Here is a 24,359-nt window from a genome sequence, read left to right on the forward strand (position 1 = left end):
GCAATATGTATCATATGAGTTTTTATAAAAGAAGAGGAAACGGCAAAATCCATTATCTATATATACTTGCTTGTATATATACACACACACATTCTAAATATAAATTCATGTATAACAATAGATGCCCATTACTTTAGAAGCAGGAGATTTAGAGAGAATTCAAAAATAAGACAGAGAAAGAAAAGAAAGAAAGAAAGAGATAGAAGGAGGGTGAGGAGGAAGAAAGGATTGATTACTCACTAAATATTAACTTTCCTCCCCAAGTCTTTGAGCAAAACTGTAGCCAGTGGCTTCTGTGTTGTGTGTACTCCCAGTGCGCCACAGCCCACCCAGAGGTCAGCTTGAATCAATTTGAGCAGCACAGTATGTTACAAGATAACACAAAAGTCAGCAGAGGGTGCCTTGGGAACACAGGGAGTGATCATATCGAATCACAAGTGGTAGGTGTCCCGCTGCCCTCTCACTTGGCCAGCCATTGCTGGTCTCTTTGTTTGGTCCAAAAGCTACACAAAAGGGCAAGGCTGAAACGGAGCAGCCTTGGGGCAGGGATGGGGAGGAGCCCTGGGCCATGTCCCTCTATCAGAAGGGGTTGAAGGAAATACATTAAACTTGAGATACAATATAGGCTTTCAAATTGTTGCAGGGCTGCCTTGTAGAGGGGACAACGCATATACGGCCTTAGAAATAAGATACAGGACAGAGAATAAGTTATTAGAAGGCAGACTTCAGCTCAGTGTAAGCAAAAATCTGCTAAGAGTCCCTTGAACTCCCCCCATTTTCTATAAAATGAGAATAATGCTGTACTCCAATCATGACTCAGATATGCAATGAGGATAAATTGGGTGAAATGTAAACCAGCAATTGGTAAACTCTAAAGCACTGGTCCTCAACTATGGCCGCTCCTTAAAATTGCCTGGAGAGCTTTAAAACTCTTGCTGCTCTGGAGGCACCCAGGATGGATTCAATCATAACCTCTGCAGGTGCAGGGGCTCAGGCACTGGTAGCTTTTCAAGCTCCCATGTGATCGCACTGCATAGCCATCTTACAGTTCTGCTGAGAACCACTGATCTAAAATAATTATTAGTCGGATTCTAGGTGGTTGTAGAAAAAGGAGGTTTGATTTGAGGCAGATCTGGGAGCCAATTATTTTTTTAGGCTCAATAACCTAACAATTGGAGCTACAGGTTAGAGATGAGAAACTTTGGAAAGAAATACAGACCACATAGCCATCAATAGCTCCGGTGACACTGAAGATAGTTTAAGTAACATCTGTCTACTTACAAATATGTGGTAAGTAACTCAGGATTATCTAGCTTCAAACCTTTTCCTAAAAAGATCCTAACTGGGAAGATGAGGGAAACCAGAGGAGGGATAACGGAGGGAGGGAATGTTGCTGGACTTCAGAGAGGCCTGGGAAAAGCGCTCCGGATCCCTCAGTATCCTCAGTGAGCTGATTTTACTGTATTTTATTATTGATGATTTTATCATGGGCCTGTCATTGACTGAATGTACCAACTATATAATTACAGCTAGAGAGTGATTCTGCTCTCGTCCATGTCCAGTTTGTTGCAGTTACACACTGGTGGCCAAGCTGTCATGCTGGTGGTGTGGAGCTGGACCATGGCAGGGTGAGGGTGCGTAACAAGGACACTGCGTAGCAAGTCAGGCTTAGAGACGCTGGGCAGCCAGAGATAGTGGGCAAACCATAAAGAGACAAACAGATACACATAGAGCTTTTTATGTGCGCACTGCCCACCCATCCGCCACGTCTCCACCACTCCAGGAAAAGGAATCAAGCCAAGACCCCAAACCCAGCTGTGGAAGTCCACGACGAGAGAGGAATGATTAAACAGCAGCACCTGCCAAAGAGGTGATGAATTCTTCTTGTACATGAATCAGCCGAGTGACTCAGCGTTCAGATAAAAGCTTATTTGGAGTGTGGAGGGCAAGAGAGGGGGTGAGCCTGTTCTGCTCTGTGCGGTCAGGCTGCCCCCAGCGTTGGCCGGCCCCCTACTGGGCCCAGGGTTGCAAGAAAGGCCAGAAGGCCATAGGGCTGGGGAAGGGTCTGCAAACAGTGACTAGTGACGGGCTACCAGCCTGGAGGTCACCGGGAGAAGGAGACTAAGTTGGCTTCACATTCTAGAAGGCATATCAGGGGAGAGATGGGTTGGATTTTCTCTGTGTGGTTGCAGAAGCGGGTTTGGGGCCGGCCCTTACAGGAGCCCGGCTGTGACTCAGCAGAGAAGGCCTAAGTCTATACACAGCTTTGCTAGACAGCTGGCCGCAGGGAAGCGGTGAGCCCCTAGCTACTGGTGGCATTCAAACGGGCAGGATGACCTCCTGGTGGGAATGTTGGGGTGGGCCTAGTGTCAACTAGTATGTGAGGGCTGAACCAGTCGACCTCTATGACCTACTTAGAATATTAAAAATCCAGTGATGCATTTATGGCTCTTTCAGATTTTGCATATTCTTACAGTTTAATCTTCCGGCCCTTGTTTGCTTAGCAGCTGGGTAATCAAGTAATCATTCCCAGGGGACCATGGCCCTGGCCGTGCATCATGGTATTTTCTCCCCAATCCTTTCTTCCTCTTCTCCCTTCCCCTACTTCGGCTAAGGCGGATCTCTCTGCTTGACCTACAAAGTCCAATTTTTAAAAATGTGACTATTGCAGATTTGTGCCTCCTATGCCAGATGCCCAGAGCTACAGAACAGAAAGAAAAGTTACAAGGAGTGAGCTCAAAAACAATTCTGACCTCAGGCATTGATGTGGCTGAGGAGGAGGATGTTTGCACGGAAAATGTAGCTGTTACTGATAATTAGCCTTTTTTTTTTTTTTTTTTACGGAAAATGAAGTGAAGCCTCTTCTTCGGGAGAGTTACTACTCCAAGTTCACTGCATTTTTTTTCCTTCTGGGCTGATGACCCTCTTATACTTGGCATTGTATCAGGTTAGGCTGAAGCAGCCCTTAGACATGGTATATTTCAGATTCCTCACTGTCCAGATGGAAGAAACTGAGGCTGGAGGGCAAAGTGATTGGTCCAAGGTCACCCAGTGCCTCGCGGCACAGCCGGGACTGTAGTCGGGGTTTCCCCACTTCTTTACAGACATAGAAGCTACCCCAGGCTGCCTCCTGAAAGGGGTGGGGTCCTGGTCAACCCTGGACCTTGGGCAGCTGGGGACTGGGCCCACTGTGGTCTTGAACAGGAAAACTGAGGCCCTGACCATACAGCTCTCCTTTAAGCCCTTTCGTGTTACATGGTTTCCAAAGTCTGCCACCCCGCAAGCAGCCTATATCCCCTCCTCTAGCTCCCCATCAGCGAGAGAGCAGCTCTGAGCCCCTCGCCCTCTTTCCTGTGCTCCAACATCCTCGGGTCAAGTGGGTAACTCAGCTTCTTCCCATATTAGTAGGTGCATCTTGCGAGCTTCTGGATTGTCCCCACTGTGCCAGGGGCCAGGGTGGTTGTGACAGGAGACACTGCCGACTCTCAAAAGGAACTCAGGCAGTTGGAGACGAGGGAACCCTTCTGGACACAGATCCCGCTGCGTAATTGGCAGAGCCCAGAGCAAAATGAAAATGTGGGGCCCCTTGTTCAAACCTGTTAAGAATTTGAAGGTCAAGGGCTCAGACCTCTATACTGGCCAGCTGCCAAAAACCCAAAAAGAAACAAAAATAAACCAAACCAAAAAAACGGTTAAGAATTTCAAGTGTGGGGTTTGCCTGGTCCCACACCCAGGAAGCTCACCCTGCTTGGCTGGGTCCCGAATGGATGGCAGCAATAATTGCTTACACTCCATGAATCAAGGGTCCAGGAGAGGTCTTTTAGTCCCCCAGATACATGCTCTGCTCATTCCTAAATACATTGGTGTTTCCTCCTGGCCTAGGGTCTGCTGAGGGACCATGAGGTCAGCGTGATGGTTGGGGGAGCCGGCGTTCCAATACCTTGTATGTTCTCTTATCTAGCACAACGCCCCTTTCCATGCCACCCCATGATTCCTGACACTTTCCTATTTCAATGGGACAAGGCAAGTGGCGCGTCTTTAATGTTACAGATTAACTTTCAATAGGTACTGTATTTTGCTAGGAGCACAGTGGACCCCCAACCGCGTGGAGAGGGGCGCCCAGCTGGGCACGTGAACTCCGGTTCTGCCCTGCTGGGGTCGACGTCCCTCAGCTCTGAGACCCCCCGGGAGCGGGAAGCGGTGCGCGGCAGCACCCCAGGGTATCCCCAGGAGCCGGCGCGGCAGTTTGCGGTGCCGATGCGCCCCCCGGCGCCCCCAGCCCGATGCTGCACCGCTCACCCCCTCCCGGCTTCCAGAAAGCTCCCCGTGCATTCCCCGGCATTCTTTGGGCGTGAGTCATGCAGGTTTGCAGCCAGCCCCAAGGGGGTGGAGGCGAGCCGAGCGCTATAAATGCGCGGCGCGTCCCCGGCTCCTCACGCGGCCTCGCCGGGAGGAGCGCACGGGCGCCGGCGCGCTGACTGGTGAGCGGTTGCCGTCTTTCCCTCCTGCGCGGAGCCACCTCGGGACTGCGGGGCGGGCGGGGGGAGCCGACAGCCCCTAGTCGCGGAGCCCGGGAGCCGGGGAAGAAGGTGTCCGCAGCTGCGTCACCGGGCAGCCGAGCCAGGGGCCGGTTTACGAGGGGCGGCGCGCAGCCTGGCACTCGGAGGGTCCTGCGCTTTAGTTCCATCCACAATGCTGCGGCGGTAGATAGGACAGGTGCAGTGATCCTCCTTTTGCAAAGATGGGGAAACTGAGACTCAGTGACTGACGCTAATTGCGGGCCCAGGCCGCGAGCGCGGCGCTGCCTGCGCCTGGGTCCCTCCTGCGGCATCACCCCGGGAAGGTGCTCGCTCATCTCCAGCTGCGGCCATCGGCTGGCGCGCATGAGTCATCTTGTTTTCTCTTAAATGCTCCAGCTCTCCGGAGGGTGTGTTTCTAAGTACGGTGTTGTGGGTTTAAACACATGCTGCAACCACCTAAATCCTACTTTTCTGCTTCCTGATGCACCCAGCGTGCATCCGAGGGAAGTCACAGACCTCCATCAGGCCTCAGACGTCTTGATTCCACCGTCTCGTTTTGCAGATGATAGTCTGAGGCCTGGGGAGGGTTAGGACGACTGCCGCCAACGTTAAACAGCAAATAAGTGTCAGTACTGAGGTTAGAACCGAAGTCTCTTGACCTTCCAGAATTTCTGGACCTGGTAAAAAATAAGAAGCCTATTATTATTATTATTATTATTATTATTATTATTATTATTATTATTATTATTATTATTATTATTATTTAAGGGCGAGGGTAGGAATTTAAGAGTTTGTACAGACACTTTAAGAGGATGCTGGTGGGAATGTAAATTATAATAACATTGGGACATTAGAGACAACTTAAATGCCCTCACTTCTGAGAATGATTAATAAACTTGAGTATAGCAGAAAATGGAATACTAAGTCACAAGAGTGTACTTTGAAGGACTGTTTGAAGGCAGGTATGTAAAGGTTCTGATATATTAAAACACATAGAAAATAGAAGTATACTGCCATGCTAATGTTCGCCTCTGGATGGTGTGAATTGCAGGTGACTCCCTTTAAGTCTGGTTTGGTTGCTTGTCTTAAGCTTCTAATGGTGACCTGTGGAGGCACCTCTGGCTTTGGAGATGGCCCTCGGCAGCCTTTTGGGAAGCTGGTGAATTGAAATCTCTGAGAAAGTTGGCTGAGCCTGGAGTGGAAACTGCTGTCCCCGTCCACCAGACCCTCCTCCATGTCCTTCCCCTCCCCAGCCCCCTTGCCCACGGGGCTGGCCTTGCAGGTGGGAGAAGCAGGCGGTGGCTTAAGCCTCCTTCAGGGGAAGGAGGCTGCTTTGCAGTGTGGGGACAGGAGGCCTTGGCCTTGGGGTGGCTCGTCCGCTCAGGGCAGTTGGCAGCCAGGCTCCCAGGCCAGCCCCAGAGGAGATGAGAGGAGAGAGGAGTGAATGCGACAGGAGGGCAGGTCGGCTGTGCCACGTGGCTCTAGCGGGGTCCTGGGCCAGCGTAGCCATATCACCTGCAAGCTTGGTAGCAGAGCAGACTGTGACTCAGAATCAGCTTTATATCAAGACCCCGGGTAATTCTTAAGTGCTTTACAAAGCCGATTATTTCACTAAGGCAAAGCCACACAGTGGGGCAGACCATGGGTGACCTGTGTGCACCTGCTTCAGTACTCATGTGTGTCCCTCTCCGGACACGCCAATCAGATACTGCCAATGCCCAGGACTGCTCCTCGGTCACATCTTGAAGTCGCCAGAATTTACCATGATGTGACAGTTTACAGGACACTGTCACATCCCTGAGGTCTGTAGTAGGTCCAGTTTACAGTTGGATAAACTGAGACTCAGAGATTTAAGATTTCTTTCCTTGACTTGGTGTCAAGGAAAGAATACTGGACTGGAAGTTGGGAGGACTGGGTTCTCACCCTGGGATGCCACAAGCTTGCCATGGGCCTTGGGGAGCCCTGTGCTGCCTCTGGGCTCTGGCCTCCCCTCTGAGGTGGAGGCGTTGGGCAGAATGAGCCCTTTCCCACGTCTAAGCTTGGTAGCTCACCAAGGACCCCGTACCAGCTGCACAGTCTCCAGACTCCTCATCCAGGGCTCTTGCCTTTGGCTGCCCTGCCTCTCTGTCCTCAGGGTCCCCGTCTTCTGGGAGGAACTTATTTGGGAAGATCTTATATGGATTTCTCAGAAGTTGTTTTTGGGGCCCTCTCCCAGATGGGTTTTTCTGGCTGGCTTCATCTCTCTGGCATGACAAAGGCTCTGTCCCTGTTGAGGCATTTCAGGCCTCAGTGAGCAGCTGGGGCACAGCCTGTGGGACTGGAGCCTTCCTGGCAGGCCTGAAAACGTGCCTATCTCAGCCACCCACGCCATCTTTGGGGAAGGCACTGACCCCATCTTTGGGGAAGGCTCTGCTCCTTTGGGAATCAAATTCTTTCTCATGAGAGGCTTTCTTGCTAATGCTCCCTCCAATGTCCAGATGGGCCTGATGGGCTGGGCAGTGCTTGGATGTGAACCATTTTTGGGGGGGAACGGGGAATGTAACTCCTATCCCTTCTGTTGTGGGAAATGGGTGTGATCAGATAAGCAGTTCCGGATAAGGTGGGGGCTGCAGGGGGGAGGGCTTTCTGTTTTATGCAAACAACTGCAGCTTCTGGGAAAGAGCCCATTGTGTAAGATAGGGCTGTGGCCTGTGTCCCCCAGTGCAGGGCAAGCCAGCTGTGTGTGGCTGGAACACCTTGGCAGGGCACGCTGGTGTGGGCTTAGCGGGAATGGGCTGTGTGCAAGGGACGTGGCAGAGCACAGAGCAGTCCTTGCAGGGCAGTCTTTGCATGGGGCCTTTTCCTGGGGAGCCTGCTCTGCGGGCTCACTGTTAACCCTTTTCCTCCCTCTTCCCTCTCCACTCCCTGAAGAAAGATGTCCTCTCTTTCCACTCTGTTCTTTCTTTGCAGCCCTGAATCCCCATGTAGCTTGGCTCAAGTCTCACCCTAGGGAGGGCAGATGGATTTAACTTCCTGTTACTGACTCAGACTCTAAAAAAATTTTTTTAACGGATATATAATAATTGTACATATTTATGGGATACACATGATAATTTGATGCATATATGCAATGTGTAATGATCAAATTATAGTAATCGGGATATCTATCTCCCCATACGTTTATAATTTCTTTGTGTTGAGAACATTCCAGATCTTCTCTTCTAGCTATTTTGAAATATACAATAAGTTATATTTAACTACGGTCACCCCAGTGTGCTCTCGAACACTAGAATGTATTCCTTCTGTCTAACTGTATTTTTGTACCTGGACCGACCTTCCTCCACCTCCTCCCCCTCCCCTAGCCAGCCTCTGGGGACCACTGATCTACTCTCAAACTCCTTGAGGTCAACTTTTTTAGCTCCCACCTATGAGTGAGGACATGTGGTATTTCTCTTTCTGTGCCTGACTTATTTCACTTAACACAATGTCTTCCAGGCTCACATCCTTTTTTTGTGGCTGACTAGTATTCCATTGTGTATACAAACCCCGTTTTCTGTAGCCATCCGTCCACTGATGGACGCCTAGGTCCATTCCCTGTCATGGCTGTGTGGGTAGCGCTGCCGTGGTGGTTGTGGGCGCAGGAGCTCGTGCGCCCTCAGGCTTGCACTGTGTTATGGGCTCCTCTGTCTTCCCTGTCCTGCTTCTGGTCACCAGCTGCCTTCACTTTCTTCTGAAGGTGTCAAAGGCACATCTGGTCTTTTCTCCCAATTTCCTCAGGGATAAAAATGCCAGCTGAGGGGGCGGCAGAGGAGAAGAGTCCCCCAAGCCCCTGGGAAGCTGCTGCAGGCAGTGGGCTGGGCAGGATACCAGCCGCTGCCTTGCTGTTACCATGACGGTCTCCTGTTCTCTACAAACAGAGGCGGGCTAGGGTTCCAATTCTGGAAGAAGAAGGCACCATGAGGACTCTGCTGCTGCTTGTGGGGCTGCTGCTGACCTGGGAAAATGGACAGATCCTGGGAGACCCAGCAGTCTCAGAAAGGGAGCTCCAGGGTAAGTAGACCGAGCGTGACATCCCTGGGCACTGGGTCTGGACTCCCACTCCCTGGCCTCGGCTCTCGGCGCGTGGCTCCAGGCCCTTGCAGGTGCTCCCTGGCCCTCCTGGCCGCCGTATTTCGTGTGGCTGCTCCCTCTCAGTCCCCTCAGCCCGGCCCCCACGCCGCCTCCCTGAGCCGCACGTGGACCCTGAGAGGCGATCTGTCCTTTGTGAGCATTGGTGGCTCTTACCAGCGTGTCCACCACTTTCCATCCCGAAGACCAGGCTCCCAGGACTGGGAGGGGAGACAGTTCAGATGAGGGCCCACCGTGCCCAGAGCCCAGTCTGAGGTCCCCGCCTCCATGAGGCCTTTCCTGAAACCTGTCGCCCTCCTCCTGTGAGCCAACCATTCTGCGGGGCCGTCATCAGAAACCCAAAAGGCCAGGGCACACCTGGGCATGAGCCCGCTCCACCGCGCCCTGGGGCAGCCTCTGGCCAGCTATCTTGGTCTCACACACCTCTTTTGTGTGTGTGTGTTTTTTTCTCCCACTTTAATTGAGGTATAATTAACAAATAATAATTATGTATATTTAAGGTGTAAAATGTAATGTTTTGATAAACATATACATTGTGAAAGGAATACTGCTATGAAGCTAATTTTGCATATGTAGCTCCTTCCATAGTTACTTTTTTTGTGGAAAAGAATTAAGATCTGCTCCCTTAGCAAATTTCAAGGGCACAGTAAAGTGCTATTCACTACAGTCACCCATCGCTTAATGCGTCCTTCGGCAGTTTCACGGTTGTGTGAACATCACAGAGTGCGCTTTCCCAGACCTGGAGCCCTCTGCACACCTAGCGTGTATGCTGGAGCCGTTACAGTCCTGTGTGACTGCTGTCGCATATGTGGTCCATCCTTGACCGGAATGTCATCATACGGCGCGTGGCTGCAGAGGTGCTGTCTGCACACTGGGTCCCAGAACCCACTCATCCTGCCTATCTGAAACTGGGTGCCCTGTGACCAGCACCCCTTGGTCCTATTCCTTCTCCCCCTGTGCAAGGTGGGCGTGACAACAGTGCTGGGAGTCTTAACTGAAACCACGTGGAGTGTTGGCAGTGCTTGAGTGACACAGTGTCTTAGTGCATTTGTCACCGGTGTTGTGCCTTGATGACAGTCTCCCTGAGGACAGTTTCATGTGTTCCTCTTCCCGTCCCTCTCATTGGGCACCATGCTTTAGGACGAAGAAGTAAAAAATGTGTGATTAAACTGAATTCCAGAAAGATTCATATCCAAAATAACAATATTTTATATCCTGATGCTTAAAAGGCTACACTTCTGGGTTTGTTTTTTTTTCCTTGCCAAATTTCTTCTGTGGCCTGGCTTGTTCTCCAGGACCACAGGTCAGTCGTTTCATACCGCTGTCCCCTTTCTGGGGTATGCTGCTCCCATGGTTTGCATTGCTGAGCAGAAGGGTGTAGTTGACAAGGAGCCCCGTGCTGGGAACCTGTGTCAGGGTTCAGCTGGGGCCACAAGGTGCCTGCTGGTGTGGGGAGGGGGTCCCAGCCTTGGCAGCCCCTGCATCAAGCTGACCTTTCTGACCACTCCGGTGGGTTCCAGGGTGATGTCCCCAATGCCCTCTCTTCCTCCTCTCACCTCTTCCTACCTCCTGCCCTTCTGCAGAAATGTCCACTCAGGGGAGTAAGTACGTTAATAAGGAAATTAAAAATGCTGTCAACGAGGTGAAGCAGATAAAGAGTCTAATTGAAAAAACAAACGAAGAGCGCAAGTCACTGCTCAGCATTTTAGAAGAGACCAAGAAGGAGAAAGAGGTGAGGGGGAGCTGGGCCACCACCGCCATGCCTTGACCCTCCCTGCTGGAGTGGGGAGAGGGGGTGCTGGTGGGGGTGCCTCGCTGGGTTGCCAGGGTAAGCCTCAGTCCTCCCAGGGCTGTGTCAGCTGATGCTGGGGCTGTAGTCAAGAAGTAGGGAAGGTCTATTCACTTCTGAAAGCTTCAGGGGGTGAGATCGTGGATCTGGTTTTGTTCAGGCCCAGCCCAGGGCCTGATGCCCAGATTGGCTTCAATAGATTTTTCTAAACCCTGGCGATGTGCAATAGTCTCCATGGCGGGCTCTGGAGAGGGTGGCGGCAGGGGTCAGGAGGGGGTGTGCCCTACCTTCAGGAATCTTATCTAGGAGGGGCCATGCCGCTGGGGTTGAGGCAGGCACACATGGCAGGCCCCGTGGCTTTCTAGAGTTCCTAGACTCTAGAGAAGTGACACCTTAAGCCGATGGTTGACCTAGCAAGTTTAGCCTGGGTCTAATGATTCAACAAAATGAAAACACTATAATTCAATTAACAACTTATTTAAAAAATCAATAGTCTCCTTAAAGGTATCCTAAAACCCTGCTCCCATTGCCACCCTATCCCTAATGAAAGACATGCTAGGATGGGGCCACCTGCCACCTTCATGATCCATCATTCACATTGAAGCATTTTGAAGGCTCTGAGAAGTTCTGCACTAAAGAAACCCATATAAGTTCATTTAACCCAGAGTTTCCAAATCTAACTGACTGTGGAATACATTTCTTTTTTTTTTCTTCCAGCATTTAGCATAATCCCATGGAAGCTACTTAAGGGAATGCTGGCCTGGAAGCAGCTTTAACTTTCTTTTAAACTTAATGCCCTCTCTTGGCATCAGCATTAGTTGCTACTGTTCTATGAGAGTCCCCACATAGTTCATGGAGGAGGGTCAAGTCTGGTTCTCAGATTTTTGTGGTTATCATTGGAGTTTGATAGTTGACAATCTAGGCTTTGTTATAAAGCACACAAAGTTTGGAAAGAGACTGCATTACTTCTTAGTTGAGTATGTGAACCAGAGAGAAAGCACATGAGCAGCATAGCTGACGCTTGGGTTTTGGCACAGTGGGAGGTGGGGCGACCTGTCCCTCCCCTGCAGGGGCTGACAAAGCAGGAAAGCCCCAGCATAACTCTACCCTCTCCCGAGTCAGATCTTCATAGAGCAGCTTTGCTGGGGTGTGGATATCTACTTAATTTTTTTTTAAAGAATAATACACATTCATGGAGATTTTGGTATAGAAAAGTAGAAGAGGAAAACTTTTTCCATAATCCTTTTACCCAAGGATAATTCACTGTTAACATTTCATCTATTTTTTACTATTTTTCTCCATACTTTTTTGATAGTCGTTTTATTCAAAATTATACATTCTTAACATGAAAAATGCTTAATATTTAAAACTTATTATAAACAGCCCTTGTAAGGTTCACTTTTGAACCCTTTGTATGCCCAAAATGTGCTTAACTTGACCCTATTTTTGAGCATCTGGGTTGATTCTGATTTTTTTTTTTTTTTTTTTTTTGCCATTAACTAAAAGTGTAACACATCTTTAGGCATAAGGATTTTTTTTTGTTTTTATTGTGGGAATCCTTGGGATAGATTCTTATAAAATTCCTGGGTCAAATGACAGGCACGTTAGAGTTTGGATAGTTGATGCCATGTGGTTTTGGAAGCCTACCAATTCCCTTTGCATGCCGGGGACCAGGGTTGCAATAGAAAAATAAGGTTCGGGGAGCCTCCAGCCTGCTTTGGAAGAGGACATTTAAACACCAGAAGTTGAGACTAGAAAATGAGATATAAATGAGAGGTAACTCCTGGGGCAAAGACTGTCAGTGCATACATCAGAAGGAGGTGTCCGCATGGGCTCTAGGAGTCGGAAGGGACTTTAGGGAACTGTTGGGTCTTGAAGGATGAGAGGATTTGTAAAGCAGGTGGGGCAGGAACTCCAGGGAGGCAGATGAGGGAAAGCAGAAACTGGAGCAGGGGTGGAAATAAGCACACTGTGTGGCCTGACTGAGGGAAGGCCTGCCCTCACACGCGACCTCGCGTCTTCCCGCAGGATGCCCTAAATGAGACCAGGGATTCCGAATCCAAGCTGAAGGAGTCCCCGGGTGTGTGCAATGAGACCATGCTGGCCCTCTGGGAAGAGTGTAAGCCCTGCCTGAAGCAGACCTGCATGAAGTTCTACGCACGCGTCTGTAGAAGCGGCTCAGGCGCAGTCGGCCACCAGGTGAAAAGAGGACACACGTGTGGCCTGGGCTGAGAGGGGAATGAGGGAACCCAGGGAAATAGGTTTCATTCCACATGCCAGATGCAATTGATTAGTCCTGGCTGGCTGCACCGGGGCCCAGAGTGCTGTGATCCATTGGTAATGTCTGCTCCATGTGCAGACATACGGAGTCGTCACGAGCGTGTGTGTCAGGTATTTGCCATCTCTTAGAAGACTCATCCAGCAATGATTAGCTGGATGACATAACAAACTGCTTGGTGGTATGGCAGAACCCTGTGTCCACTTAAGCAGAAGGAATTAAGCATTTTTAGTTCTATCAGTATTGATCCCATCCGCAGCTGCAGGCCTGTCTTGGTTGGGACTTAGTGGATTTTGCTGTTCCCTGAAGGCATATCGGTTGGCCTTCAGCTAACCAGGGGTGGGTATCATCGGTGGCCAAAGAAGACGGTGGGTAATCTGACCTGCCGGGGCCTTATGATTCTCTTGGCCTCACAGGTGTAAACCCTCCATCACCAGGGAGATAGGAGGGCATTGGCCTAACACTTTGGATACCTGGGGGCCAGTCCCAGCTGGGCCTTCAGTCACTTGCGGTGTGGCTGTTACAGCGAGGGCAGGGCCTGGCCTGTCTCACTGGCTTAGTGAGCTTCTCCTAACTGCCCGCTTTGCCTGTCCCAGCTCGAGGAGTTCCTGAACCAGAGCTCGCCCTTCTACTTCTGGATCAATGGCGACCGCATCGACTCCCTGCTGGAGAACGACCGGCGGCAGACCCACATGCTGGACATCATGCAGGACAGCTTCGACCGGGCATCCGGCATCATGGACGAGCTCTTCCAGGACACATTCTTCAGCCGTGAGCCCCAGGACACGTACCACTCCTCGCCCTTCTTCTTGACCCACAGGAGACCTCACCTCCTCTATCCCAAGTCCCGCCTCGCCCGCAGCTTAAGGCCGTTGCTCCCGTACAGACCCCTGAGCTTCCAGGACATGTTCCAGCCCTTCTTTGACATGATACACCAGGCTCAACAGGCCATGGACATCCACCTCCCCAGCACGGCCTTCCAGCCCCTGAAGGAAGACATCATAAGAGGTTAGAAAGATGTCAAAGGCGTGGGAACTGACAGCTCACGGAGCGACCCTTTAGATGCTAAGAACCGTGTTGCAGCCTAGGCGTGTGTCGTCTTGGTTTTTCCCCAGTAACCCTGTGAGGGTGGTGGTATCCCCACTTGAGGAGGAAAAAAAACAAAGAGAGGTAAAGGAATGTGTCCAGGGTCCCACGGCTGGTAAAGTGGGAGCCAGTCCAGTGTCATGCTGCAGAGCTTAGAGTCTGTGTTCTTTCGGTCCGCCTTCCAGCCACTGCTAGGTATGACATTGAAACTCCTCCTACAGAACCAGAGCCCCCTTCCCTTGGGAACTCAGGGGCTTTGTGTGGAAGCCATGCGTGTACTGGTGACAAAGTGTATAATCTGTCCATGTCACAGTTGAGGAGGCTGTTCATGGCTGTAACCTTAGGACCTGGTACAGCGTGAGCGCTCAATGCATATTTTTTGAATGAATGAAGTCTAAAGGAAAAGCCATTAGTTTACGGAGTGACTTTCTTCATTGACACCATAGGTGTTTGTTGGCCAGGGCCATCTCCTGTATGCTGCGGTTTGACTGGCACCAGGGTTTGGCTTGAAATGGTTTGGAAATACAGGAGGGTCTTGAGTTACATAAGCAGCTACTGGGTCTCTGTGGGGGGACCTGTGGTGTGAGGAGGTGCTGAGGGGCATTTGCTCTGCCCCCAAGGGGCTTGCTGACAGCTGGGGGCAACAATGAGCGGACAGAATGCAGAGCGGGGTGGCTTCTGACACCAGCGAGGCAGGAGAGGTCCCACAGGTGGAGGTGTGGGGAGGGAGGCCATGCCCAGCTAAAGGAGCCCTGAGCAGAGGCAGACACAGGCCAACCCGCCATGGCCACAGAATCGCCTCAAAGGGTTGGATGGTGGTGTGGGAGGGCCAGAGATGTCGGTGGCCCTTCCTGTGGTGTGTGGTCCTCAGCCTGACCACTGCTTCCCTCCCATGTCTCCAGAAGGCAACGATAACCGCACCGTGTGCCGGGAGATCCGCCACAACTCCACGGGATGCCTGCGGATGAAGGACCAGTGTGACAAGTGCCGGCAGATCTTGTCTGTGGGTGAGTTGGGGTGAGACTGCAAGCTGCTCCTAGGGTTGCCCATGTCCCTGGGTCACCAGTGCCTCCCTGGAGGCTACTTTCTGGGGCCAGACAGATGGGAGTTCAGATTCCAGCTCTGCGGCCTTTGAGCCGTGGCCCTGGAGCAGGTCTTAGCCTCACGCAGCTTGGGTTCCTCACTTGTAGGTCAGGGTTAAGATGCAGGTTGTCCCAAAGCCGGGGATCCGTAGGTGCAGTGCCTACCACCTCATCCAGCCCATGGCAGACACTGCTGTGCTTTTTGAAAAAAGCCAACCTGCCTTGATTTCCCCAGTCACCCTGTTCCCAAGTGCCAAGCACGGTAGGCATCCTCATTTTCACTGCAGATATGAAATTTTAGACAATATGTATTTTGTTTAACAAAACTCCCCAAGTGCCAGGCACTACTGTGAACATTTTACAGACATTTCCTCGTTTCCTTGGAATGACTCTGTGGGTTGGGTACAATTACTATCCCTCTCTAACAGGGGAGGAAGCTCAGTCATAGAAAGGTTAAGTGACTGATTCAAGATTGCGTGGCCCCCAGGTGTTCGGGATCTGCTCTCCACCAGTGCTGCCAGCAACATTCCCTCTGACTGGCTGATCCTTTAGGCAAAGGGAACATCACTCTTCAGCCATCCCCATCTGTTTCTTCAGATCTGGTCATTGATTAAACTCTTTCCACTTTGCAATAACAGCAGTAAAAGTATTTAGAATGCTTCCTGGTACACAATAGTCCATGGTCACAAAGAGTTAATTTGTTCCCCTTGTAAATAGCTTATCAGTCCTGTGGCTTTGCTCTTACCTAATCAGTTTGGGTTGGCCAGGGCAGGCCTTCAAAGTCTAGTTAAATATTCCTAGCTCATCCCGGTCATTTTGGAAGCCACCGCAAACTAAACAGTAGTGCTTGAAGAGGCTGAGATATGAAGAAACCGTGGATCAGAACACAACCCAGCCTTCGGGCTTTCCCCATAAAGATATCATAGAACAGTAGAAATCACACAGCACCTCACCACGAGAACATTAGTCTCACTAGGGCTAGAGGAAGATGTACGATGCTGGGCTCAGATCGGATCTCTCCCACCCACCCTAATAGTCATCGATCAGGCTCAGCTACACAGTCTCCTTTTCTGCACGGGGATGTCCCACTGCCCCTTCTTTAAGGTGCCTGCAACCACGTGATCAGGTGCTGCCCTAGAACTCTAGACTAGGATGCCTTCATTAAACAGCACTGTGGACATTTGGGGCTGGACTGTCCTTTGTTGTGGGGGCTGTCGTGTAGCAGCATGTCCCCGGCCTCTACCCACGAGCTGCCAGTAGCTCACTCCCCATGTCGTGACAACCAAAAATGTCTGCAGAACTTGCCAAATCTTCCCTGTTGAGAACTACTGTTCTGCTGAGTCTTGGTTCTCAAGGACTTCTCTTATTTTGTAATTATTTCCTGGTGAAAGAGTTAAGGTTATTCGTTATCTAATTCTTTTCAACCTGGCTTCTTGTGAGTAATCCTATTTCTTGCCCCACCTAACATTTTATTTTCATATTTTTATTTATTTTAAAAATAATTTACGGGGAGAAAAACAGCAGTTTTAAAGAGATAGTGGGTGGTTTCCAGCTCTTATAAATCTGACAACCTACTGTGGGCCCTCGGGGACCAAAGGGAATGAATTCTATTTCCCTGCCCTCCCAAGGAGCTTGGTGACCAGCTGCGGGTGGGCAGGTGGGATTTGCGGCCCAACAGTCTTGGCCAGCTCTACTGCTGCGTGGGCTTTTGGGACCAGAATTGCCAACTCTGCAGATATGCTTAAAAGACATGCTTGGAGAATTTTCCAGAAACACAGACCCAGAGTAGGAAGAGCCCAAGTTAGGAGTGAAAGCCCTGGTTCAGTCCTGCCCCATCGTTTGTTTCTTCTATGACTTTAGGCAAGTTGTTTACTTCTGTCAGCCTCAATTTTATTATTGCTAAAATAGAAGTATCAGTGCTTAAGTCAGAATAGATCTGATTACTAGAGAAGAGGGACGTCGGGATCACCTTACGTGGCGTCCGGTATGTAGCAGATGCTGCACATATGACGGCTATAGGTGATGCTCCCCTGCTGTGGAGATGATGCCCGCGGGTGGGAGTAGCTCCAGGTCTGAGCACACAGCAGTCAGGATTAGTGCATCTCAAGGTGTGGTCAACACTGTTGGTTCCTGGTTGTCCAGAAGATAAGAGTCTGGCACCCAGAGATAAATCAGTTATGTCACTAAGCACACCATTTAGTTCGGCTGCCGCATGTTTCCAGAGCAAGACTTTCTTAATGAAACAAATAGCGTCTTGATTCCCATGCTGGCGGGGGCTCTGCTTTGTCACAGACGGTCTGCGGACCGCCACCGAGTGTAACGCTGCTTTCTGCCTTCCGTGCTTTGCATCTCTGGGCAGACTGTTCGGCCAGCAACCCCTCTCAGAACCAGCTGCGGCAGGAGCTGGACGATTCCCTCCGGGTCGCGGAGAGGTTGACCACAAAGTACAATGAATTGCTGCGGTCCTACCAGCGGAAGATGCTCAACACCTCGTCCCTGCTGGAGCAGCTTAACGAGCAGTTTAGCTGGGTGTCTCGGCTGGCCAATCTCACCCAGGGCGAAGACCAGTCCTATCTCCGGGTCACTACGGTGAGTCGTGTCCCGGCCACACACTGAAGTCAGGGGGCCCAAGGTGCAGTCTGGAGGTGATGTGAGCCTCCCCAGGGGTGAAGTGGGGTGAAGACACTAAAGGGGCCTCGGTGCTTTGACTGAGCATTTGATCCCACAGCAAGAAATGTAAAAGCTCTAGGAGCCTTGTTGCATTGCAGCCTCATCAGCCAGTGAAGTCAAACATCATGAGCCCCTTTCACAGATGAGGAAAGTGAGGCTGGTTGCATAGCTCGCCCATGGCCGCGTGGCTCAAGCTGCCTCACCTGGTGTTGAAGCCTGGCTGCCCAGCTGCAAGGCCCATTTGCTTTTCTTGGAGCTGCCCTACCTGTGCTCTGTGGAATGGCGCAGGAATTGGCTCAACGTTCTCGCCAGTGGTAAAAACTTCTCTCGCGTGGTGTTATAACATCAAGGTCAAGGGTTCAGATCCCCACGCTGGCCAGCTGCCAAAAAAACCTGTTTTCTCTACAGTACTGAGAACCCTCTTTTTTCTCTTTTTCTTCTTTTTTCCTGATTCCTTTTCTAGCACAGTCTGGTCAGTGGCTGCCTGAAGTAAACGTTTGGAAACGACATTCACTCTTCAGAGCACCTCCTGGGCTGGTCCTTTGCAGGTGGCATTTGCCCCTACAAATGAGTGTCTGTGGACGAGGGCACTTCTGTGCACCGAGTTGTACAGATGCCTAGATTAGTAAAAAGCGACAGGGCCAACTTCAGATTTTCCAGAAGGAGGGGGAAGAACTTCTATATTATAAGCTTGACTTGCAAAATGCGTGCATTGTGACCATAATGTTCGGTTTCTCCTTTTTTTCCTTCTAGGTGTCTTCCCACACTTCTGACTCAGACCTTCCCCACCATGGTTTCACTGAGGTGGTTGTGAAACTCTTTGACTCTGACCCCATCACTGTGACGATTCCAGAAGAGGTCTCCAGGAACAACCCTAAATTTATGGAGACCGTGGCAGAGAAAGCCCTGCAGGAATACCGTAAAAAGACCCGGTGAGTGGTCAGGCCTTTTCCCTACAGTCCTTTGGGAACCAACAGGTCCCTGGGAGCCAAAAAAAAAAAAAAAAGGCAGAGTACACAGCCTGGTGGGCATGACTGCTCCTGTAGCCAGAGCCCAAGGACAAAGCCAGGAAATCACTGGGAATTTTATTTTCCCTTTAGAGGATGTTTCTTCCTTGGTGAATAAGAATTTGAGTGTTGGTCACTGCCTCTCGGGGAATACTGAGCCCTCCCCCCGCCTCTGCTTTTTTATTTCAGAGAGGAGTGAGATGCAGGCATTGCTTTTCCATATTCGGGGGCATCTGAGTCCAGCTCCCCCTGAAATGAGCCACAGCGCCCCAGAGAGAGCTCTGCACGTCACCAAGTGACCAGGCCCTGGCTTCTAGGCCCCCCTGACTGCCCCCCACTGCCTCTCCACCTTCTGGATTCTGCACTTTTAACACCTGCTTGTGAAAGAAATGCTCCTGCATGCAATTAATTCAATAAAACTGCCTTGTGATCTGATGCTCTGAGTGTCCTCTTTTTGTGTGTGTTTTCTACCTCCTGCATGCATTCATTTTTTTTAAAAAATTTTATTTTGTCGATATATAATGTGGTTGATTATTGTGGCCCATTACCGAAACCTCCCTCCCTCCTCCCTCTCCCCCCTCCCACCCAACAATGTCCTTTCTGTTTGCTTGTCGTATCAACTTCAAGGAATTGTAGTTGTTATGTCTTCTTCCCACCCCGGCCTGGCTTTTGTGTGTGTGTGAATTTATTTATTTATTTTTAGCTCCCACCAATAAGTGAGAACATGTGGTATTTCTCTTTCTGTGCCTGACTTGTCTCACTTAATATAATTCTCTCAAGGTCCATCCATGTTGTTGCAAATGGCAGTATTTCATTCGTTTTTATAGCTGAGTAGTATTCCATTGTGTAGATATACCACATTTTCCGTATCCACTCATCCGATGATGGACATTTGGGTTGGTTCCAACTCTTGGCTATTGTAAAGAGTGCTGCGATGAACATTGGGGAACAGGTATACCTTCGACTTGATGATTTCCATTCCTCTGGGTATATTCCCAACAGTGGGATAGCTGGGTCGTATGGTAGATCTATCTGCAATTGTTTGAGGAACCTCCATACCATTTTCCATAGAGGCTGCATGATATGGAAAAAAAAAGTAGAAATAAGAAACAGCAGCTAAGATGGTACAGGCAGCATAAAGGGGAGAGATGACAAAGTTGATCCAACTCAAGAATTTCTTGCTTTCAGGAAGAGAAGTGTGTTTCAATTAAAATAAATTCCTGAAAAACGAATCTTTTCCATCCTATTATTAAACTGTCCATGTATTCTGACCAGGGCGGAGTCAATCTCCTGAAGGAATATGTTGAAAATTAGGGCAAAGAAGGAGTAATAATGCATACTGGGTATTCAATACGTAGTTATTTTCCTTATGGAAACTGTAGTCCTCAAAAGACAAAACGAAGCAGTTTTCTTTCTGGTTGTAAGAGCTTGGAATCCCTGGGGCACCGGTACAGGGATCTGCACCATTGACCTTGGCGTTATAACACTGTACTCTAACCAGCTGAGCTAACCAGCCAGCCCCCTGGGGTGCCTCCTTGACTGTGGCATTGTCTGTCCACTGGATCTCTGTGCTCTTTCTCTCTATCCCTAGACCCCATTTCTCTGTTCAGGTTGTGCTGGGCGACATTCGCAGCTCAGCCTGAAATATGCAGTGCCCCATACGCTGCCAGCAGGTGGCCCTGACTAGCCACAGTGTTTATCTCAGTCTTAGAGCTGTTCACCAGCTATACTGCGAATGGAAAAAAAATCATCTGGTGGCATCCCAGGCTTGAAGCGAAGTCCACATGTAAACCCATAGCTTAGAATATCTTTAGATCACTGTCCCTTGTCTCTCTCTTTTAAGGTTTAAGCACCTCAGCCACACAGCAGCAAGCTCTTAAGGCTTAGCATATGTCTGAAGTTAGCGTTTTAGTGTTGCTATCAAGGGAACTTAGAGTAAAGCTGGCATGACCCCTCAATGGTACGAATTAATTAGGGTTATGGGTCAGAAGACACTTGTTCAAAGGACCATAACTGCAAATCGCTTATCATGTTAACTTCACACAGCATGTTTGAAAAGTTATTTTCTCTTTTCTATTGTTACATTGCTAGATTCTGGCAGTCCAGTGTTTTTTGTTGTTGTTGTTTTTTGGGTTTTTTTGTTGTTGTTGTTGTTTTTAAAAGATGACTGGTAAGGGGATCTTGACCCTTGACTTGGTGTTGTCAGCACCACGCTCTCCCAAGTGAGCTAACCGGCCATCCCTATATAGGGATATGAACCCGTGGCCGTGGTGTTTTTAGCACTGCACTCTCCCAAGTGAGCCATGGGCTGGCCCTCCAGTGTTCTTTTAAAATGCACCTACTTTAAACTCACATATACAAGCACCCTAAAAGGCAGATCCAAAAGCCGACTCTGAGGTTCCCTGACATCGCCTCTCCACCTGCTTTCCCTCTGCACAGTGGCCTAGGTTTGAGGGTCCTTGGAAATTCCTCCATCCCCAACAGAAGTTCCAACCTGAGGCACTAGAAAGATTGAGGCAGGACACCAGATCGCCAAGGTGTGGGGACAAGAGGTGGGTGAACCTGGCTGGAAGACTGTGGGTAAGGAGCCCTTGGTTTCCAGCTTTCAGGACTCTTGGGGCATGGGGGAGAGGTCTTGATGTTCTGAGAAGAGAAAGTTTTGACATCTGCCTGGAAAGGGGGCAGTGCCAACCTGCCATCAGCCTGTGTTGACACTCCACTGTTACCTGCCAGAAAATTGTAATAAGATACAATCTCTGATGACTGACTACAAGATGAGATGGTCCTGGAGTTGTGCAGTGCGCAGCCTGTATAACAGTGAACAGCAGCCCCGGGCCAACCAAAGTGCTCTGACAGCTGGGCCGATTGCTTAGTGTAATCCATTAGGTCTCCCCAATTGCCCTGAAGGCAGGGGTTAGTTCCCCCATAGTACAAAGACTTCCTGGAGTAGCCTGCACCAGAGAAGTGTCGTGTGGCTGGGATAGCCAGAATGTGGGAACACCCCACCCCAGTTCCTCGTGGCCCATGGAGGCTGTTGAAGAGCTCTCAGGGTTGCTCTCCTCACTGGGAAGTAGCAGGCACTGGGGAAGGGGTGGGAGCCGGGAAGCTGCCAGGTGTGCAGAGCAGAGCCTTGCTGGTGGGGCCAGGACGGCATGAGGACCGTTCTTTGATGGGGGTGGGGAAGGAAGCATCTGATTTGGGAATGAGACCGACTGTTGCATTAACTGTGAAGTTATCAGGAAGTAAAAGCATCTGTTTAAGATGTTGCCAAGCAGTGGACAGTGGACAGAAGGAACGTTCTGATGTTTATGCCTCTGAATGAGTTGAGATTCACAATAAACTGGTTCCAGGAGCTGTTATCGACAATTAAACATGAGGTTGACACTGAGGTATACCTGGGAGAATCCACTGTGAGTAAATTGTAGAAAGAATAAGGACCATTTATGTGCAGTCATACGGCTAGTGAGTGGTAGAGTTGGGATTGAACCCAGGTCTGATTCCAGGGGTCCCGGAAGTTCACTGCCACCTTTTGGCTGCCCGGGACTTCCCACTTCAGTGTCCTCCCCAGATCCAGCATTGCCAGGTATTTTCTAGCTGTAATAGAACAGTTTGGCAAACCCAGAAAGTATAAAATAGCTCTAGATACAGTGCAAAAAGGACTCGGCTCTTCAGAGTTTATTCGTAAACCGGCGATTACCAAATCAGCCCATATGACCACAGTACATGTCAGAGCCCATGGACCTCATTTGCAAGGTTAATAGCGAACTCTCTGTTTGCCTTAGAGCTGTCCTCATGTGTTGGTCTGGTTAATCTCTGATCCCAAGCCCTTGGTCACCAGCCTCCTAGATTATGACATTGCTCAATGTTGGCTGGGCAATGCCGCAGGTCATAGGGCCCCTCCCGCCCCTGCCCCCCCCACTCGCTGAAGTCCAGTAGTGGCCTCCAGCCAGTTCTGGTCCACCCAAGGCAGGGTGGGGGCTTCATCAGGGTAGAATGCGGACAGGGAGAGATACAGTACTGTGGCCTGCCCTCTCTCGTCTGTGGCCACCAGCACCAGGGGAACGAAGATCGTGACCTTGAATCAGATTGGTATCAGACATTCTCCCACATCTTGGCTTCCAGTCCCTATTGGGTGCCCAATCCAATAAACACTCGAACCAAACCCTAAGGTATGTCACTGGGATGGGGTGACAGGTGGACCATTTACTCCAGCCTCACATTCGTAAGGACACTTGTGACGTCTTTGCAAATGACTTCCTGTGTATAAATCCACGAAAGACACTGACATCATCAAAGGAAGGTGTTCATTGTCCAGACTTAAACCTGTGTTCCATCACCTGCCCCTGTGCCGTGAGGGCACAGATGTTTGCTTTTTTATTTTTATTTTTTTTGCGGCTGGCCAGTGAGCTATTTGTCTTTTTTGTTTTGTATTGTTTTGTTTGACCGGTAAGGGGATCGCAACCCTTGGCTCAGTGTGGTCCCTACCACGCTCAGCCAGTGAACACACTGGTCATCCCCATATAGGATCCAAACCCGTGGCCTCGGCGCTATCAGCACTGCACTCTCCCCAGTGAGCCATGGGGCCGGCCCGTGAGGTATTTGTTTTTAAAACTGTATCCTGCATTATCTTGAGCACAGCCCATTATCACCTCACTCTGTGTGTGTGAAGGCGTGTCAAAAATTTTAAAACCAACCAAAATTTGGATAATTGTATTTTGGAATTTTCTGGAAATGTCTGGGCCTCTCTTGACCTCTGAAAGGTCCTGCCATACAGGGAAGAAAACCAGGTTCAAAACTAAGATACGCTGGCTCAGGTATCTAGTGCATCTCTGCTCAGACTTGGCAGCCTGTTCTTTCTGCTCCAGTTTGTGGGTTCCTCCTCAAGCACTCAGCCCTTGGGATTAGGGTACACATAGCCATCTGTGCGGCCTCCACTCTCCTGTCCTTGGCTTAGCTCCTGCCTTTGGCCTCATTTTATTAACTTTGGACCTAAGGACATGACCTTCCTTGTAAGGGACTTGGGGACATCCCTTCTAAGTTTGAAACCAGCTGTTGTGTACAGAACTCTTTCTCCTTTGCAAGCCCCCTAGTGCCTCCCTCAGGGTTGTCCCTTCTCTGTGCCATCCCTGGTCACTGTTTGGGACCAGCAGGCTGAGCATTTAAGTCAGAGGCCAGCCACTTAGTTTCTTTCTGCGTCTGGGTTCAGACAGCTGCCACCAGGGGGCGCCCTGAGTCCCTGTTGAGGAGCCGACAGAGGACACTGCCCTTAGGGATTCGGTCATCCAGGCTGTTCCTGCCGACAGTGGCCTTCATTGCCCTCCCCAGGTCAGCTCTACCTTACCTGCCTCCCTTATTGCAGGTTACAAAGCCCTATCTCTCCTGCAGCCCTTCCCACGCAGGTGGCCAAATTGACTGCCAATTTTGGGTATCCCATCTGGAGACACCCACATCTGTCTGTGGCCATTCAATGTCCAGGGTATTCGGGGAGGCTTTCTGAGCAGTGGTCAGGATACTGCAGGCGCTGGGACCCTCAGGGCTCACTTGGACCTCTCTTTCTCAGCTCTGCACTTGATGCATGTAGGGCAGGGGGCCACCCACGGTCCACTCAGTCCACTGGGTGAGATTTGCACATTTCCTTTTGGACACTCAAGGCCCCACAGCCCCGATGCTGTATTATGCTTTAGTTTCCCACTGGCCAGGGAGGCACCACCCCTCATTCTCCCACTGTGTCCAGCCCAGCGCACCCGCTCCCAGCCTCAGCAGCCACGACTTCCCATTTCCTGAGCTGAGGAGAGTGTGTGCCACAGGAGACAGAGCTGG

At 50.2% G+C, this 24,359-nt stretch overlaps 1 protein-coding gene across 1 annotated transcript; it reads left to right on the forward strand.

Annotated features, from left to right (window-relative positions):
* Positions 1-4,391: 4,391 nt before the first annotated feature.
* On the forward strand, positions 4,392-18,974 carry CLU (clusterin). Its single transcript, XM_063086133.1, has 9 exons — positions 4,392-4,481; positions 8,417-8,549; positions 10,211-10,359; positions 12,445-12,615; positions 13,291-13,702; positions 14,683-14,787; positions 17,222-17,451; positions 18,286-18,464; positions 18,729-18,974. Exons 2-9 carry the CDS (start codon positions 8,456-8,458, stop codon positions 18,736-18,738), a joined length of 1,350 nt encoding a protein of 449 aa, XP_062942203.1. The 5' UTR covers positions 4,392-4,481; positions 8,417-8,455; the 3' UTR covers positions 18,739-18,974.
* Positions 18,975-24,359: the final 5,385 nt, after the last annotated feature.

This window comes from Cynocephalus volans, chromosome 2 (assembly GCF_027409185.1).
Source record: "Cynocephalus volans isolate mCynVol1 chromosome 2, mCynVol1.pri, whole genome shotgun sequence".
Lineage (NCBI taxonomy): Eukaryota > Metazoa > Chordata > Mammalia > Dermoptera > Cynocephalidae > Cynocephalus > Cynocephalus volans.